The sequence below is a fragment of the Ictidomys tridecemlineatus genome, chromosome 4 (genome assembly GCF_052094955.1).
Source record: "Ictidomys tridecemlineatus isolate mIctTri1 chromosome 4, mIctTri1.hap1, whole genome shotgun sequence".
Classification (NCBI taxonomy): domain Eukaryota; kingdom Metazoa; phylum Chordata; class Mammalia; order Rodentia; family Sciuridae; genus Ictidomys; species Ictidomys tridecemlineatus.
Window position 1 is genome coordinate 86,598,341 of NC_135480.1, and position 19,703 is coordinate 86,618,043.

Below are 19,703 nucleotides of genomic sequence, written 5' to 3' on the forward strand. Positions count from 1 at the left end.
CTGTTGAGATTTCATTATATACTGCACCATATCACTAAGAATTATACAATATTCTACCACATATGTCTGAAAAAGCACCTCTGTTATTCACACTTCTTTTGGCTCTATAGTTAGTTTTAGAAGAGTAAGTGCACTCATGCATCATTCTCTCTGCAAAAAGTTACTTAAGATTTATCATGCTCCAGATATCAAACCAGCAATAGAGTACCTACAAAGTAATATGAGAGAATTGCTGGAAAGAATCATTTTTCATGCTCTATACTAGATGCTATTGGTGAGGAAAATGTTCAAAGCATATGTATGTATAATGTACATGAATATGCAGACACACTGAACTCTGCCTGATTCTAAGCTGAATTCATAGAGGTGACTTTTAAACTACGCATGATTGGAAGCAAAGGAGTTTTATAAATAAAGAGGAAGGAGAAATCAATTCCAGATAGAACACTATATGCAATGGAAATTATATGTAAGACAAAACATTGTATAGTGTGTCATTTCAACAAGAAAAAAAAGAAATTGTTCCTTTTTATTTCTGCCCTTTTTGTTAAGGGAACAGTGGCAGAGAAGTTAGACCAAAATGTTGAAAATTTTTAGATTTGCATATATGCATTTTTAAAATTTTTGTTTGCATTTATGTTATACTTGGTATATTAACTGGGAATCAACAACTTTTCCAAAGTTGAGCAAAAAATTTAAAATTAACCCATTAAGAGAATAAACAGTAATCTGATTAAGCTGGAATCTATAATGTTTCCCATTCCTGCATGAATCTATGTATAAACCATATGTGGACTGGGAGTATGGCGAGCTTTCCTGGCTGTAAAGAGAAACACTAACCTCTACAGTTCTGCTCAGTGCCCTGACCAGTAGCAGGTGCCCAGAACAGGACAATGAGAGACATAACTCCTCTGTATCCCTTTCCATGCTTCACCTAGGGACTAAGGGAAAACAAAGAATAAAAATAAAAAACAATCAATAAACAAAATTATTTAACTAAAATTCAAGCTAAAAGTTAGTGAGAGTTATCTAAACTTCAAGCTGAGACAGATAGCAGCTGATCTCTCAGAACTGGATGCTTGCTCAATCAACCACAGCCCTTTCCCCACCCTAGCCTGTCCTGATAGGTGTGGCCATGTAGCTTCTTGACTCCCTCCCTTCCTGTCTTCCCTAAGCTCATTTTATTCTCTAAACCTCAGAGTCTTACAACAAGCCACAACAATTCTACTCCATTCATAGATTCGGGTTGTATTAATGTGTTTCTTGTTACTTAGATGATTTCCAGTGCTAAGACAATCTCTGAGTCTACACTCCATGCTAGGCACTAGAGACACTGCCACAAACACAGGATCTGCAGATTGTAGAACTCATTCTCTAATTTTCTGAAATGTACATTCAGTAGATGATTATACAGCTAACTCTTTTTTTGGTGAAATCACCCTTTTTACCTATTCTTCAAAGGCAGGATGCATAGCCATGGGGTCAACTGGTCATGGAACACATGGGGGCTCCATATTATTTCTTCCGTTCCAAATACTTTTTTTTTTTTCAGCTTTGTCATGAGGCATCCTACTCTTTCATTACTCTGAAATGGACCTCCCTTCTATTTCACTTTTTTAAAGGCTTCCTTTTGGCTCCCCTCATTTCCTTTTCCTGTCTAGGAAGGGTCCTGTGTACTGGGTGTTATTTCGTCATGACTTAAGCTTGGTGAGTAGTTGGATTGATATTTTCTGCTGATGGCCATCAGCGAGTCATTGGCTTATCCCTGTCCTAGGATGAATACCCCTGACCATTTAGCATGACCTAGAGACACACAAAGTTATGGATAAATACATTATATATTTTTGAAAGAAGGAATGGTAGAAAAATAATTTTATTTTCAGAAGAACATGGAAATATTATGGATTAAGATGTACACTTTTAATGTAAAAACTGTCAAAGAATATTTAAATTTCCAGTTGGCTATACTAGATTTTTGTGAGAACCAGTCATTTTTTACCCCGCAGTCAGGGTTATAAAATGTCGAGTATTTTATGCAAATAAATTTTTATTTACAAAACTTTGAGAAGCATAATACCAACTGTTCCCTAAGGAAAGGTTTCCATGAAGATCACTATAGATTTTCAACAAAATAGATAGTTTAATCCTTAATAATTATGACCTAACATCAATGGTCCTCTCTCTTTTATAGGAAATTAGGACACTTACTTGGTAAATTGAAAAGGATTTTATCACCGTGATGGTTTAAGACTTATTTCTCCATAAGCTTGAAAGCATCTACTATCAAGTCAATCTTTTTTACAGTTAATTTTTAAAGCAAGCCATCTTGTGAAAACATAACATCTGTCAGCCTAACAAAATAAAATAAAATCTCTATGACACCAAGATGATAATATTTTTGCTCTGGTTTGGATCAATGGAGTGGTAGGCTTTATTATGTTAGCATTTGAGTAAGCAAAATGTGTTCAACCTCTAATTGGAGTTTCATGGAAGCTGACCTGAACTTGTTCATTCTAACTCTGTTCATTCTAACTCTGTATAAGTTATCAGTCTGGGAGTTGCATTTGGTCTTTCATCATCTTGGGCCCTTTATTATTACATCCCATTAAAAAATGTTATTTTTTCTCTTTAAAAAAAGAAAGAAAAACCAGTGCATTTAGGAACATAAGCCTCTAGTGTGCCTCATGACAACAATTGACCAAAGCTAAGCAAAGACTGTAATTAAAAAAAATGGTAACAGTTTTATTGACATATAATTAACATAGCATGAAATTCAGTCACTTTTAAAATACACATTTCAGTGGCTTTTAGTATACTTACATCGTTATGCAGTCACCACAGTATTAGAACTTTGTTATCACTCTAAGAAGAAAACCCATCCTCATTATCATCCAACATTACCTTCACTGTTCAGCCCTAGGAAACCACCAATCTGCTTTTTTTCTATAAATTTCCCTATTCAAGACATTTCATATCAATATGTAGTCTGGCTTTTTTGTAACTGTTTTCTTTTACTCAGCATAACATTTTCAAGGTTCATCCATGTTGTAGCAGATATCAGAGCTTAATTTCTTCTTATTGCTGAGTAATATCCTAATGTATGGATATACCATATATTTTATTTATTCATTTATCAGTTGATGGACTTTTGAGTTGTTTCCTTTTCTAGTCATTACTAATAATGCTGCTATGAACATGCATGTACAGCCTTTTATGTTTATGTATGTTCTCCTTTCTCTAGGTGGTATGTTTATGGATGGAATTGCTGGGTCATATGAGAACTCTGCTTAACTTTTGCAGGAGCTGCTAGTGTCAGTATATTTCCCAAAGTGGCTGCAACATCTTACTTTCCACCAGCATTGTATGAGGGTTATAATTTCTCCACATCTGTGGCAAAACTTGTTTTTCAAAGCTGTCAATTTTGTGAAGGGCATCTTCTCAAAGTGTCTATGTCCCTAGCCCTCCTGCCTTTACACCAGACTTGCTTTATTTGTTTTTAGCACTTGCCCAGGCATTTGAGCTGGCAAGATGGATTCACTCATCCATCCTTCAATGCACAAGACATTTTTAGATAGTATATGTGGCACACTGTTCTACAACTAACAAGCATAGTACTAAGCCCTACTTCCTGCCCTCAAATACCCAAAAGCCCCATAGAGCAAATGGGAAAATGAATCGCTGTACTACAATGTGGTAAACACTACAAGGTAGATCTGTCCAGTACATTATGAGAACTGAGGGGAGAAAAAACCTGAAGTGCAGAAGAAAGTTCAGGGAAGGATTCCCTAAGGGAGGAACTTGATAAAAAACAAGTCCAGGGTAATCTAGGCAGAGGAATAGTGGGAAAACATCATAGCAATCAGAAGCATTCGCCATTCATTGGCAGAGCACAATTATCAGAAAGAAGGTGAGGACAGTGATATTGGAGAGGGAAGGCAGAAGTCAGATTGCAGAACCAGTACACTGAGCTGTCCCACAACAGGGGCTCAGATTACATTTGATTGTTGCCAGTGAGTTAGTACACTGAAAGGAACATTCTAGTCTACTATCATGATTTTAGCATGAATATTTTTTATCAATTAGATTGGTGGAAAATCCTTCTAAATGAATTACACATATCTCTCCTGTCTTAAATTATCTTTGCAATGATGAATTTTCTTTTGATGACTCAAAGGTACTGTTATTATTATCAATCCTTATACCAAACTGCCAATAAAATATCAATGCTGTGTGTTTAAGGGTTATGGGACTTTGCCATCTATACTAATAATGTTCTATTTGAGTAATCATCTTTTTTATACAAAGCTACTAGATAAATTGACAGCAATGAAAATTAAGTCTTAAGTACTGTCTCCCTCTTCTGATTTGCTTTTTTCTAATATACTACAAGCTAAAAGTAAAGAATAAAGTTCATGAGAAATAGTTCTTTATTTAGATTGGGATGAGCACTTGTTTTGTATACATGAGCTCCATATCAATTCTTTTTATTTAAAAATTTTATGCAAACTCTTGATTGCATTTGAGAACAGAGTTCTCATGCTTTTTATCCTTATACTCTGAATGTGATCTCACAAATATCTAAAGGGAGGAAATCTCCCTTGGCATGAATGTAGATGCTATCAGCTGGGTTATGAACAAGTCCCAATACTCCCTCTTCTACTGTGGAAACATAGGAGAAGTCATGTTAATATCAGAGGTATTATAGAGGTGTTATAGAGCAAGAAGACTTGCCCTGGATGGTGGCATTAGGGGAAGTGGTGGAAACTTGAAGGTGGACCCAGTTGGAGGAAGTAGGTAAGGGAGGCATGCTCCAGAAGAGGATCTCTTGTCCCCAGCTTCTTCCTTTCTTTCTTTCTCCTTCCAGGCCACCATAAGGTGAGCAGCTTTGTTCCACAATGTGCTCCCTGCCATGATGCTCTGCCGATAATCAATGGAACTGAGTGGCCATGCCTAAAACCTCTGAAACCATGTGGCGAAATAAATCTTTCGTCCTCTAAGTTGATTTTTTTCAGGTATTTTGCCACAGAGACATAAAGATGACTAACTCAAGGGGGTTCTAAGGATAAACATAAATTTCCTAAACTTTATAATGTTTAAAAAAGGAAAGAAAAACAATCGCACCATAAGTAGACAAAATATGCTCCCATTTTAAAGTATATGTATGTATATATGATGTATAAGCACAAATATACAAAAGAGCATACAGAAAATACATACATATTACTTTACTTATATATATTTATACATACATATTAATTCATGTTTGTGTATGAATATAGAGATATTAAAGGATATACATAAAATGTTTTTTAAAAGTAAATTTTAAAAAGTTTGGATCTTTAATTCCTGTTAATCAATTGTCTGGAGCACACTTCACAAAAGCCCATTACAAAAAGATGGGGTGGGTGGCTTGGGGAAATAAAGTAAATTATACCCTATGATCCTAAAAATTCAGACCTGCCTTGATTTATGGTTGCTCTTAATTCTGACTTCTCTTTTTCCTCTAATCTTCCTTGAAATAGATAAAACAAGTTACAGAAGAAAAGCAAAAGAGACATAATGATCCAGGCATGGTGACACACATTTATAATAATTCCAGCCACTCAGGAGGCTGAGGCAGGAAAATCACAAGTTTGAGGTCAACTTGGGCTATTTAACAAGACACTGTCTCAAAAATAAAATAGAAAGCACTAAGAATGTAGTTTGTCAGCAGAGTCCTTGCCTAGCATACACAAGACCCTGGAATTAAACCCCAGCACTAAAATTTAAAAAAAAATTACAAAGGATTTAAAAATAAAGATTGCAACTGAAGAAAGAAAAAATGCAATGAGGATGCTAAGGGAAATCACACAATTTCAAGAGGTCTTGCAATAATTTGAATGAGTAGCTATATATTTAGTACATGAATTTGGGGCAGTCCCTAAATTCAAAAAGCGTATGACTTCATCCTTCATCCCAGAATATTTCCAGGGTAAATCCCTTTGCAAATTACATGTTTTAAAATCCTTCTTCTGTTCTCTTTTCTTTTTACTTATTACATTCTATGAAAATGCCTAGCTCTGAGAAACCCCAAATTCTAGCACACTAGAACACATGATATAAATTTTGCCTCATAAATCTTCATATCAGAAATCCTACTTTGAATAATAAATAACTTGATCCCTACTTACCTGTAGGTAGCTACCTTCTGCTGTCAGTTAAAGCCTAAAATACAAAAGGCTTTTGTCCTTGTTTCTGACCTAACCTCTTTGAAACATGACATTAGAAGTATTAAAATGACCTTAATTAAGAAAGTACAGAGTATTACAAATATATATATTGGAGCCAAACTAGTTGGTCTTGAATCTCAGCTCTGCCAATCAACTATGTGACTTTTAAAAATTACTAGATAAATCTGAGCTTTCAGTTTCTAACCTGTAAAATGTAGATAACAAATACTAAATGAATCTCATATGTGTAAAATGCTTAGGATAGTACCTGGCATACAATATGTCCTTTATTAGTGTTCCCTCTGCCAGAGATCTGAAAAATTCATCCATGTAAAGGGGCTAGAATGGTACAGTCCCATTTGGTAACCTATAGCCACATGTAAGAACTTTAGTTTATAAAATTAAATAATACTCTAGATTCAGTTGCTGTGTTGCACTAGTCACATATTAAGAGCTCCCTACCAAATATGGAGGAGACAGAGAATACTTCCGCCATTTAAGCAATAAGAACAATAAAGACCCAAGGAATGGAATACTTGAATCAGGCAGCTATTAAAGTACTGAGTGAAGTTTACTCTGAACTATATGCTACATGAACTCCTTGGAGTTTCTGATTCAGTAGGTCCGGGTGGGACTCAATAATTTGGATTTCTAACAAATTCCCAGGTGATGTTGGAACAAAGACTTTGAGAAACTCTGGTCTAGGTTGACAGTTCTTTATCTAGAGTACCCATACCTGGGGGGGGGGTGTACAAAATCTTTGCAAGAGGTACAAGAACAAAGGGAAAGAAGAATAAAACCTTAAGAGTCAAAAACAATTGACAAAACAGTAAAATACTGACTCAAAAAATTTGAGAACCAATTATTCTTCAGTAAGTTATTTTACCTTTCTGAATTTCTGTTTCCACATTTACAAGTGGAAGCAATTTACCTACCACTCAGGTTTCCTGTAAGAATCAAACAAGCTGGGGCTGGGGTTGTAGCTCAGTGGAAAAGCAGTTGCCTCTTCCATGTGAGGTACTGGGTTTTATCCTCGGCACCACATAGATAAATAAAATAAAGGTACTTTGTCCATCTACAACTAAAAATATCTTTTAAAAATCAAACAAGTTAGAGTAAATAAAGGTAGGGACTGAAATGGCATTATCTATGATTTCATGTCAGCTAGAGAATAAAGCCCAAGCCTCTTAAATTCTGGTTAGACCATAAAGGATGGCATTTGTCTTACAATCTTTCATGTCTGCTCTTCTCTGTCACTTACCCTAGCTCTAGCACACTGAACATCACATTTCATTGATTCTAAGCCACATATTTTTCTATTTTAACTTCCTAGGAAGACAATATGTTTTATCATCTAAGCCTCCTTGTTAATCCTTGTCAGTCAGCTGTCAAATCATTACCATGACATAGATTTTATAACGGGTACATTTACAAAGATTAAAGACAATGGCATCCAAAGTTTCAGAATAGATGACAGTGGCTTAAAAATAAAAACTGGAAATAGTAGTGAAGCATTGCTTTGAAGCATAAGAAAAAACTACGAGTGTGAGTATGTATGTGTATGCTGGGGACGGCAGGGAGTACATAAGAAACAATAGTGAACTGGATTTGTTTAGAAGCATTCTGGAACTGTTAGTCAGAATAAGCTAGCTCCATATACTTGTAAGGTCAGTTTAATTGCCTAACACCAAAAAAAGGGTTTTAATATATTATGGGTTCTTTGAATTCTTTAAAGAAATATATCATCACCAGCTGGATGTGGTGGTGCACACCTGTAATCCCAGAGACTCCAGATGCTGAGGCAGGAAGACCACAAGTTCAAAGCCAACCTCAGTAACTTAGCAAATCCCTAAACAACTCAGTGAGACCCTGTCTTTAAATAAAATACTAAAAAGGGCTCAGAGTTAAGTCCTCTGGGTTCAATCCCTAGTACAAAAGGGAGAAGAAGAAGAGGAGGAGGAGGAGGAGCCAAAAAAAAAAAAGAAAGAAATTCGTCATCACCAGTGTTTCGTTGGTCACAGAGGAATACATCGTCACCAGTGTCCGTTTTTCCCACAGTGTGTGGGAAAACCTTGGCAGTGAAGATTCCAAGATGCAAAATGACTCAAAAGAGAACACCTTTGAATGTAGAAGAGTTGAGTAATACTGTAACAAATTTATTTTGTTTATATTTTCTTTTTATATGTATAGGAGTATTATATGTATAAATACACACATATATGACCCAGATCTATATCTAATTTAATATAAAGAGCCATTTTGGTAGACATAAAATAATAACCTTGAATATAGTTTAATGGATAATAACCCCCACGTTTTCTCCTTCTTCTTGTGTGTGTATGTGCTTGTTTCTTGAAGGTCCATAAAATATCATGATGGCTATTTACAACTAATCAAAACTTAGATTTGATGAAATAATGTGTTCATAGTTTTCAAACATAGTGCCTAGTACATTAAAGGAACCTAAGCAAATGTTTGTTGAAAATAAATTAATGAATCCTTCAGGATGGAATAAGGGAATAGTGAGTGTCTGGCCCTGAATACCTCTCCAAGGAAAGGGATACTGCACAAACCATTCCTCTAGGTAAATATGGGAACTCTAGCACCACCCAAATATCAGCTTTTCTTAAGCAACCCCTGCCACCATCCAATTTACTCAGTCCAAAATTCTGTTCCAAGAAGGTTAACATAGTAATAACAAAAATGAGTTTTACCAGTAAGTTCAACATCGTGTAACATTGAGAGACAACTTACCCTGCTATTTCTGTGGTTTTTTTTTTATTTCTTGTCAGTAAAATTAAGGTATAAAAGTACATATCTCATAGGTTTTTTATAAGGATTAAATAATCCAACTTTAGAAATCTTGTCATTTTCAATTCTTATTATAATTCTCTCAAGATAATTTTATTAGCTATTCCCATGAAAAAGACTCTTTTTGGTTTTGTGTGAGGGATCTGAGCTGATCCACATGTCAGGACAACTCTCCCTGTGCTGGAAACCAGAGCTGCTGTCCCTGGAACATGAACCCTGCCATGAACAGGCATCAAGGGCAACATGACTACCCATGTATATCTAGCAATATACACCTCCAGATAAATACCACACTGTGGGAGGCTGCCATGTCATGTGACCAGCGTTTTTCTCTCCTGATGGGTTTGAGGCACTGTCGGCATCCCCGATGATCTGGCTACTTTTAAGTGACTGCAGACAGTAGCCCCGATCTTGAGAGTAGTAAAAATGCAGCCAAATGTGTCTTCATGCATGGGCATGCCTTCCTGCAGCTCTATGGGTCGAGCTATGCTCACCTGTTCCTATGTGATATACCCCCTTGCCCTGTTTGGGATAGAAGGTTCCATGGAAACACCCTTTGTGTGTCCTCTTCTCTTGCTTTGACTTTGGGTGTGACCTTCCTAGATGTCAGTCAACCTGCTGACAGCAGACATCATGAAGCTAGACTCAGCCCCTTGAAACCTGACCCCTTGCCTCATTTGAATGGCTTCTCCTCAATAAAAGGGGTCAGCATGTGCTCCTTCTCTCTCTTTGTGTGGATCCTGAAGGTCAGAGGAGCGGTCACAGCACCCCCAAAGAAAAATGTATCTCTGTCTCTTGAGGGGTTATTTTGCATGGCCTAGTTTTATATGTGACCCTGGAGTGACCCTGAGTGTTTTAGAATGCGATACCAAGAAAAGTGCTTTTTAAAACTATGCAAATACTACAATGAAACCTTCAGTTTCATACTATCTTTTGAGTCTGTTTCTGTAATACGACCTGCATTATAGCATAGAAGCACTTTCATCCACATGACAGAAATGAAGAGTAAAAGAAAGCTTTGGTTTTGATAATCTTTAAAGAGCCATGATCAATTTGTGGATCTTTGGTAAAATGTTTAGGATAGTCATTATTGTTTTGGTGAGGGATTTTTTTTTAGTATTTTTTAATTGTCAATGGACCTTTATTTTATTTATTTATATATGATGCTAAGAATCAAACCCAGTGCCTTACAAATACTAGGCAAGCACTCTTCCACTGAGCTACAAGCCCAGCCTGTCATAATTGTTTTTTGGTGACAAAGCCTGGTAATTTTTCAAACCCTTCTTTCACTGTTTATTGAGATAAATGATGAAACAGAATCTTTTGTTCCTTTCCATTTTTGCCAACTACTAGCTGTGTAACATTGAAAGACAAGTTACCCTGCTATTTCTGTGACTTTTTTATTGCTTGTCAGAAAAATTAGGGTATAAAAGTACATATCTCATAGGTTTTTAAATAAGGATTAAATGAATGAATATCTATAAAGTACTTAGAGAAGGCTTAAAACATAGAAGCCCCCAACAAATCTATTTTTGTTATTACTGAACATAATCATATAAAGCCAACAGAGCTATATGAATAAACAGATTAATGAACTAATGAAAGAAGCAGAATAACCTTCAAAGATGTTTAAGCTTTCAATAAAAGACAAAATGAGGATTAAACACTCTCAGTACTGCTATTCATAACTTTTTTTCTGGTATCCTCCCCCCACCCAGAGTATAATGCAGACATAATGAGCACAGCATAGGGACCTCATAGCAGTGTATCAGGGCCAATGGGTGATTTCCCAAATATCTGCGGGAAGAGAGAGGAGGAAGGAATAATTGTGTACTTTCTAAGAGCACAACCCACCTGTATCTAGCAGTGCCTGGTAACAGCATGATCATATGGAATGCTGAGAGGGTAGGGGATCCTGTACAAACTTTGAGGCCTCTGTGTATGCCTGACAGTCTGCATTGAGATGGTTTTTCCAACTTGACAACAATTTACCAGCTATGTAACCTGCGTGTTGCCTAACATCTATAAATTTTAACACTGTTATTTATAAAGTGGACATTACAAAATAGGAAAGTGGCTGCTCTCAAGAGCAAATTATGTTTGTATGACAACTAGAAAAGGACTGCTACAGAGTGGATATTCAAAAAATGTTAGTTGCCCCGAATACATGTAAATATTTTAGATTCGTTCTCTGCAGAAACAGCAACTTACGTTGAACTGTGTACAATTCTAGCTCACATTATTTCTCTGCTTTGTTGGAGCTGACTTAGCTGAATTGGTAGAGAACAGTTATGCTATAACCATGCAAGTTGTTTGGGTATCTGTAACACTGATTTTAATATGCTGCTCCACCGGGCATTCTGTAAGGAATGTGATTCAGTCAATCCCAATGTCTTAAAGAGTCTTGAGCAGCATACCAAATTTTAGATGCCAAAGTTTAATTGAAATTTGGCATATAGATGAGCATTTCTTCATACACTGAAAGCTAGCAGAAGATTCTAAAACAAAGAGCAATCACAAGTGGTAATTTTATCCAACTGGATCCAATTACATTTAGCATTTTTTATAACAGGGAGGAAAAGAAGAATGGACTCAAGAAAATGTTTTCCTTTTATGATTTTTGCTCTCTAAAAGATGAATTGCCTTATGAAGTTACTTCTTATAACTCAGGGAACATAGCTGTCTAAAGAAAAAAAATTATGCAATGTCTTCTTAGAGATAAACAAACATTCTGCTACAGAATAAATGTGAGCATTTAAACACATCTGGCAATCACTCGACAACCTACAATGTCGGCACCCTAAAAATATGTGTCATGTCATCATTTGTTTCCAGTGGACGTGATTGCTTCAAGTCAGGGAAGGTCTAGAAACAAAATGGGTGTTTTCTATCATGTAGAACACCGACCTCCAAGAGAGTCAATTATAAGAGAACCACCATTAATCCAAGTGGCTGGGGGAGATGTTGATTCCTAAATAAAGAATGGAAATCAAAGTATTTTTATCCAAAGGCAGTTTTTACATTTGTTTTTCTCCTGGGAAGCAGCTTCCAAAATGCAAACCTTTAACCTTCAAATAATGTTTACATTTTCTAGTTTTAAGTGTCTGAATTTTAGGTATTATCAATTTTCCTATGTATAATCTGTTTTAATTCATCCATTGAGTTTTTTAATTTTGAGAATTGTATTTTTCCAGTGATAGATGCCACATTTATCTGGGCCAAAGCCCAGGTCTTGACTTTAGGGTTATGTAAATTATTTCAGAGGACATAATGGATATTGAGACTTTCATTGAATTCTAAACTACTACATATGTATTAAAATCATGGTATTATGATTTTTGATTGGTTTTATTTATCATTTGATGACTATATCTTGTAAGAAAATGAGAATTTTGCTTTTATTTGGAAATCCTCTATACTGCTGCTGGGCTGTCATGCTCTGATGTAACTACACCTTCAGAGTCAGCAAGCAAAACCACACGTCTGTGGTTAAGTGGGGTCTTTGATTCAATGAATGAACACAAAGGAAAGAAGGAGACCCTAAAGAAAGAAATAGAGTTTGAAAGTCAGATCTCACATTGAAGACAAAAGGGGAAAAGTTATTTCTCTTTTATCTGCAATGGTGTTATGGAGGGACAAATCCACTGAGGATGGTCTGAGGAGATGAGGCAGGAATGGGGATAGGCCAGCATCAGTTCTTTTTAAGAGGCTTCAAAGCTCCAAAATGAGATAGAAGAGCAGAGATAGCCAGCCATGAGTTTTTCCCATCTACTCCCTTTGGGTATCCCTGCATAGGTAGCAGGTCCTGGTGAAGACACAGGCTCATCTCAGGAGTGCATGGGAGACTTCAAGGGATGAGCCCAGGACTGCAGTGCTAAAAGGTGGCATGTTGGTGGCAATAGTAAGTAGTGAAAGATTCCCCAGAAGAAAGCAAATTGTAGTGACTGGCAGCTGGAATATAAGAGTATATCTTTTTGTATAGACAATCTTCCTTTTACCTGAGAGGAACCAGATGTTACTCTTTTAAAGAAGCTAGCACCACTTTATTCCTTATTAGAACAAATATTAAGAAGGAGTAACATATCTTTGCTGAGGTGCAAATCAATTAAAACCTTCTCTTTCCTATGTTTGGTAAGTACAGGGGATGGATGAAGGATGCCTCCACCTCTGGAAATTTACATTCTATTGAGATGTGGCTAGATACGCAAACAAACAAGCATAAAAAAATGTGAATCAGATGTTTTAAAAAACATAATTACCAAAAAAAGTAAGAGAGAGATAAAAAGTATAAAATAATTTAATATGATTCATAGATCTGAGGCTATACTCAAACTTCAACCTTAAACTTTCTTAAGAGAGCAGTGTGCTCTCTCAGCAATTAATGTCAGAAAAAATTTTTAGCCTACAGTTTGAATTTTTCATTCCCTTATTTAATACATAAATGTGTTCAAGACTAAGTTTATTTTGCTTGGAATAAAGAAGGCTGTGTTTTGTGAATTTTATTCATCGGTGGTTTCTAATATTAGGTTACTGTATCTCTCTTAAATCAGAACGTTGAAATCTGGGTCTAAAGGTCTATAAATGGATTTCAGGTTATCCAAAAGCCCCTTGAAGTCAATAAAAATTTTAAAAGATCCATGACATCTTTTTTTTTTAAAAAAAAATTGTTTGTTTTCATTATGTGAAATGGGGAATTGAATTAAGGTTCTGGGTTTCTCCTAGGACTGTGATTCAGTGATATGACCCTGTAAAGTCGTTTGTCCACATCCACATTTAAAGCAACCCTATCAACCTGGAACACTGATTTTGCATACAATTCTACATCAATAAAGAATGCTTTTTATGCAAAAGAAAAACCATAGTTCTTGAAAGCTACGCATGATATAATCTGTATATCAAAATACATATGAATGTATTTCCATTTTAAATATTTCCAAGTCCCTGTGTTTTGGTTAATTTTTAATATTTCCTTTCATCTTTGTTGGATGTTCTGAAATTTAAAAGATATGTTTAAATGGTTTCTTTTTATGTACACACTAATATTATTGTACTTTATGAACATGAGAATTTATCATTTCTAGAAAATCACCCATTATCTATTCAAATGATACATTTCCCCCATTCTTCTTTTGGAAACCCTACCTTCCAATTTCATAACTCTTAACAATATTTATATCTTCTATTTCTCTATGTCTCTGCATTTTTCACATTATCATCAGTTATGCTATGTCTAATCTGCATTTTAATCCTTCCATTGAGTTTTTTCCCTACTTTAAAAATTATATTTTTCATTTATAAATGTTCTCTTTGTCTATTTTTTAAGGCAACTCTTTTTCTTAGGGTTTTATATTTTTTATATTGTCAGCACTTTTATACATATTTATTTTATATTCCCTTTCATGTTGTTACATTATCTCAAGTCGCTAAGGATCCAACATCGATGTTATACTTTACGTTGACACACACATGGATTGTATTGTCCACTGACTTTGTGGATTGTTTCCTTGCATTTTGTCATTGATTACAGTGAATATATTTTTAGCAGGGCTTGTTTTATTCATGAAAATTCTAAGCCGTCTACGTGGTTGGGATGTTTCTTTCATCATGCTTTGTGTTTTACTCTTCTAGGAGTCCCAAGGGTAGTTTTTAGTTTGAGATTTTCTAGGTCTAGTTAAAAAAAAATTAAAATCTCACATGGCATGTGCATATAAACCCTAAAACAAAATTCTCCAGGGAAGATTTTTTTTTTCTTCTTACTAGTAGTTTCTTGATCTCCCTCTGTGCTGGTGGGCATAATTTTCTAGCCTAACTCTTCAATAGAATATGGTCCTAGTTTTATGCAAGCAATGTCTCAGTTCCAGCTCTCTGCTCCATTTGTAAACAAGGCCTTACCTTCTTTTTGTCTCATATGGATATAAGACTCCAAGTGCCTTAGTCACTGAGGCCTCTTACTTCCCAGACTGGCCACAGCATCCCTTCACAATCTACCCTCTGGATTTTAACTATTTTGCTCTTGCACATGGTACTCCCTTTAGTTTTTGAAAATTAAGCAAAGTTTTTAAATCATTTAAAATATTTTATCCAGAAACACCACTATTTCTTGGTGTTTATAATCACAAGTTTTTTTTTAGTTATCTTAGTCTACTATATTGCCAGAGCTTTAATTTACTGCTTAATTTTTCAAAATTAATCAATTAGTTCTTCCCAAGTAAAAGTTCAGTCGGACTGTTTCATTTCTTCTTCTTTTAGAAGTCCTCAGTGGATATGTCTGAGATTTTTTATCATGTTCAAGAGTAATAGTCTAGAGTTATATTTTTTAAATTTTAAATAAAGGAACTTTGATATACCTCCTGGGACTTTAGCAGGACTTGAACTTTTCCTGCTAATCATCATTTAAAAATTGATTATAATAGAGTATATTTGCAACTGAAAGTTGGAATAAAAGAACATGAGAAATTCTTCTTCTAAGCATCATTTCAAAATGTTATTTTATCCTATTCAGACCTGAGAATATGTAATTACTCTCAAACAAGACAATTTACTACAATTTTCAGTACAAAAATTCCAAAAATGTTAAAATCTTCCTATAGAAGTGAACTGTGAAACAATATTTTAACAAGAGTCACAGTATTTATGCCATAGAAATGACAGTTTACAACGATTTGAATCTTCTAAGGGAAAATCTCCATGACTTGAGAAAACAGTCATACTGTATCTAAAGTAACTGGTGATTGCCACTATTACAAATAATATGCACAATTGCTTAAATCACAAGCTAAATACATATGGGAGAGTTTATTTATACTTTTTTTTACCAGAAGAAAGGAATTTTCTTTAACTTTTTCTCATACATCATACATTGTAGTCTATTGGTTAAAAGTTTTTAGTTACTTGATTATTCACCTGAAAAATAAAATAAAATCCTGATCAAAGAAAACAGTTGATGAAAGGTATCTATAGAAACTTTGGGCAATAATCGATTCAGATAACACCAAGTTCTAATTCTGGAACATGGTTCACACTTAAATGTATTATAGTACATTAAACATGACACAGAGAGTACCATGAGTTGAATTGAAGCACTTTAAAATATTTCCATTCATCCCTCTATCAGTTCTATACTTTTAAGGATAGTGTGGGATTCCTGAACTAAAGGAGAGAAATTGTAGACAATTATATATATATAATTCAATTAAGCAGTAAGCCACATTTGAAGAAATCACTGGGGAAAGTTTTCAGTACAACTTGAATTCTAAACTACTACATAGACACAGAAACAAGTGACAATAGAGATTATAAAATAAAAAAGAAAAGGTTCTTTCATGAGATAATCTACTTTTTTATGAAAGAAGAAAAGACAGGAAGGAAGGAAGGAAGGAAGGAAGGAAGGAAGGAAGGAAGGAAGGAAGGAAGGAAGGAAGGAAGGAAGGACCGACCAACAGTGTTAAGTCACTGAGTTAACTCAACAAGTAATGTTATCAAGCATACAACACTGAGGCTTAGTAGAACTCAATTTAAACCCAATTTTAAAAGTCCATCTATGTTTTAGATATATATTTTCAAAGCAAGAAGAGCTGCATTCCTAATATACAAGATTTGTTTTTCTATTTTTTTCTTGGTATGTATCTTCTTGCCGTTTAGAATGTAGTCCATGGATATCAGCCTGATGTCACCTGAACAATTGTTAGAAAGGCACAATTTCTGATGCAGAGATTCAGCATCTGCATTTAAACAAAATCTCCAGGTAATTCTTATGTCTATTAAGGTTCAAAAATTCTATATGATGAGGTTTAGAAATATTTTCTAATTTAACACCAAGTATAAATTTTGTTTTGGGGATGATGAAAATATCCTGGAATTAGATATTGGTGATGATTCCCAAACTTAATGGGATGAATTAAACAAAACCGAACTGTACAATTTAAAATGGGTGAATTCTTCGCTATGTGACTTTTATCTTTTTAAAAAGGAAAAAAGGATAAATTGTTGTAAACGCTTACAACTGTACAGCACATGGAGGAATGGAACCAGTTCCAACTATTTTCTTTCATCTTGGAGAAAAATTAGAGGTCCCGTCTCCTGGGGTTCAGTTCGTACTGCACAAGGGACTCACAGCTGGCTTTGACTCTGGCAGCACTGACCAGCGCTGAAAGGTATGCCCATCCACCCCGAGGGTCTGCCAGACCATCTGGCTGAAAGGTCCCTCCAACCTAAAGCTGTTTACAGAGGTGAGAACCGCTTTTCTTTCTTTTTTCTTTTTCTTTTTTTTTTTTTTTGTGTGTGTGTGTGTATGAATACTGTTTATTTATTTGGAGGAATAGATATTAAAATATTAACTAAGTTTAAATTCTGAGAAAAAGGGAGATTGAATATAAAGTGAAAAAGATAATGATTCTTTAAAGTTCTCTATATACTTTGAATATGTATTCTCTTTTTTTCATTTATTCATTTATTTATTTATTTTTATTAGTTGCTCATGACAATACAATGATCTTGGGATAAGAAGGGCAGCAGAATAAAATAGACACTAGTATTGCTGTATGTATATACGTGTCTGTATAACCAATGTGATTCTGCAACCTGTACACTTGGAAAAAGGAGAAATTATACCCCATTTGATTCAAATATATGAGAACCGCTTTTCTCGGGAAACAGCTTGCGGATGGATGTGACAGGTCAGGAAATTGACCTAACCAATACATCAAAGGGGCAAAGAGGCAGAAATGCTGTCTGCCAGCTGCACTCGTGGTCAGTCAAATAGCCTGTGGGAAAGTGAGGACTTTTCTTGTCCTCCATTCCACCCTCTGCCCGCCCACAACCCCTCCCTCCCCAAAGTTCAGATACTTAAAGGTTTGTAGTTACTCAGAGGCCACTATAAAGGACCCGAACGCCCTTCCTCCTACATTTCGGGGGTCTCTGGATCCGCACTCTTAACAGACTCATCTCCTCTGACGCCCTCGGTAAAAGCTTCGCACCGCCAATGCAAAAACCCGATTGGTTCTATTTCCCTGGCTTAACCCCAACGCCCAGAATGGACAGGAGGATGTCTGGGAGCTAAAAGGCAGGTCTACCCTTTACACTCACACTTCCGAACTTTCTGGCTGGCTGATTGCCCCAAAGATGTGTGCACTGGCAGAAGGGCTGAGACGCACAACTTGGGAGAGCGCCCGCGCTGGGGTTCTGGAGTTCCCCTGCACACATCAAGGCGGCTCCAAGGACCCTTAAAGTCTAGTCACTTCTCCCACATAGACTGTCACAGCCCCCCCCCCGCCCCCGCACAGTTGAATCAGCCCCCTATTCAATCATGCCTGTTGCGCAGCAATACTGAATCTGTTGGGGGCGCAAAGTTACCCACGATGAAGAAATTTGACCAGCTACCTGATCACCTGTAATGCGGTTGGCACTCTGCGGTATCATCTTCTGGGCAAACAGACCCCTACGTGCTCACCAAGACCAAACCCAGGGCCGCCTTTACCACTCTACTCTCTGAGGTCCCAGACCTGGCTCGCGCGGAGCTACAGTCACCAATCCTTAGAGGCACACACGCGAGTTCAAGCGCGCGCGCGGACCTGGCTCTTACACCCCTTTGAGCGTACAGCCTCCGGCGGTGCACCCTGAGCCCGCCCCGCCTGGCCACCCGCACTTACAAGCAGGGGTAGTAGCCGTAGGGAGGCAGCGGGAGCTGCAGGCAGTCATCTTCTCCCAGTTCCGAGTCCATGAGCAGATAGTCCTGGCTTTCGTTGCGCCGCGCGCCGGCTCCGGCAGCCGCCGAAGGAGAGCCGCCCCGCCGGGGCACGAAGGCAGGGTTCTGGTTCATGGCAAGAATGCTCCACTGGCCTGGGCCCTGTTCCTGGAGGAGGGGTCCGCAGTTCCAACAGGAACCTGGTACCTTGAGGCCCCTTTAACTGCCGAACTGGTCCGGGACAAACCGATGCCTAAGGGACAAGGATGAGACAGAGGATGCAAACGCCTAGCGGTCTGGGCTCCGCGCGGAGAAGTCACTGGTGAGGGGGGCGCAAAGAGGACCTTGAACTGAGCTCTTCTGGCTGAGCGGACCTCACTGGGAGGCGGGCAGGGCTCCAGGACAGAGTGCACAGGAGGGGCCGAGGGTGGCTACGGAGCCTGAGAACTGAGAGCAAGAGAAACCAAGCTGAAGTTACTATGTCAACCGCGAGTCTCCAGCCCTCGGCTCCCGCCTTCTTCCCCCGCATCCTCCGTCATGATCCCCACCTTTAAAGGGATCAGAAGGACGTTCTAGAAAGCAGTCAAAGCCGGTCCTGCAACCACAACTTCCAGGGTCTGAATAAACCTAAACTAGGCGGAGCCAGACAAGCGCTCTGGGGGAGGGGGTACTGCTGCCAGAGTCTGCTTATTTAGTAACAACACCGACTAAGGACTTTCTAGGAAGCTTCCCCTAAGTAATACTCGATTTAGAAAAAAAGGACCAGTTTTATAAAAGGGGCATGGAGTCTCCCCTTCCTCCATATTGCCTTCATTTTCTTAGGGCATTTTCGCTCCTACTCCCAATCCCCGAAGTTACTAAGACTCTACTCTAAAATGAACAACCCTATATTCTCAATGCCAGATGTTCCCAGTTTCTGAGCAAACCAACAAAAATAGGAAAAGCATTTTCTTACATCCTTGGGAGAAGAATCCTTCCATCACTGTGAATGATGGAATTCT

The 19,703-nt window shown here is 37.1% G+C and overlaps 1 protein-coding gene across 2 annotated transcripts in view; it reads right to left on the minus strand.

The window, feature by feature from the left end:
• The window catches only part of Trpc6 (transient receptor potential cation channel subfamily C member 6), a 112,687-nt gene extending 93,355 nt beyond the window's left edge, over positions 1–19,332 (minus strand). For both annotated transcript variants that reach the window (XM_078046913.1, XM_078046912.1), the window contains exon 1: positions 18,668–19,332. In XM_078046913.1, the coding sequence (XP_077903039.1) occupies positions 18,668–18,837 (170 nt within the window). In that variant the 5' untranslated portion in view covers positions 18,838–19,332. The remainder of the gene's footprint in view (positions 1–18,667) is intronic.
• Between the last annotated feature and the right edge of the window lie 371 nt (positions 19,333–19,703).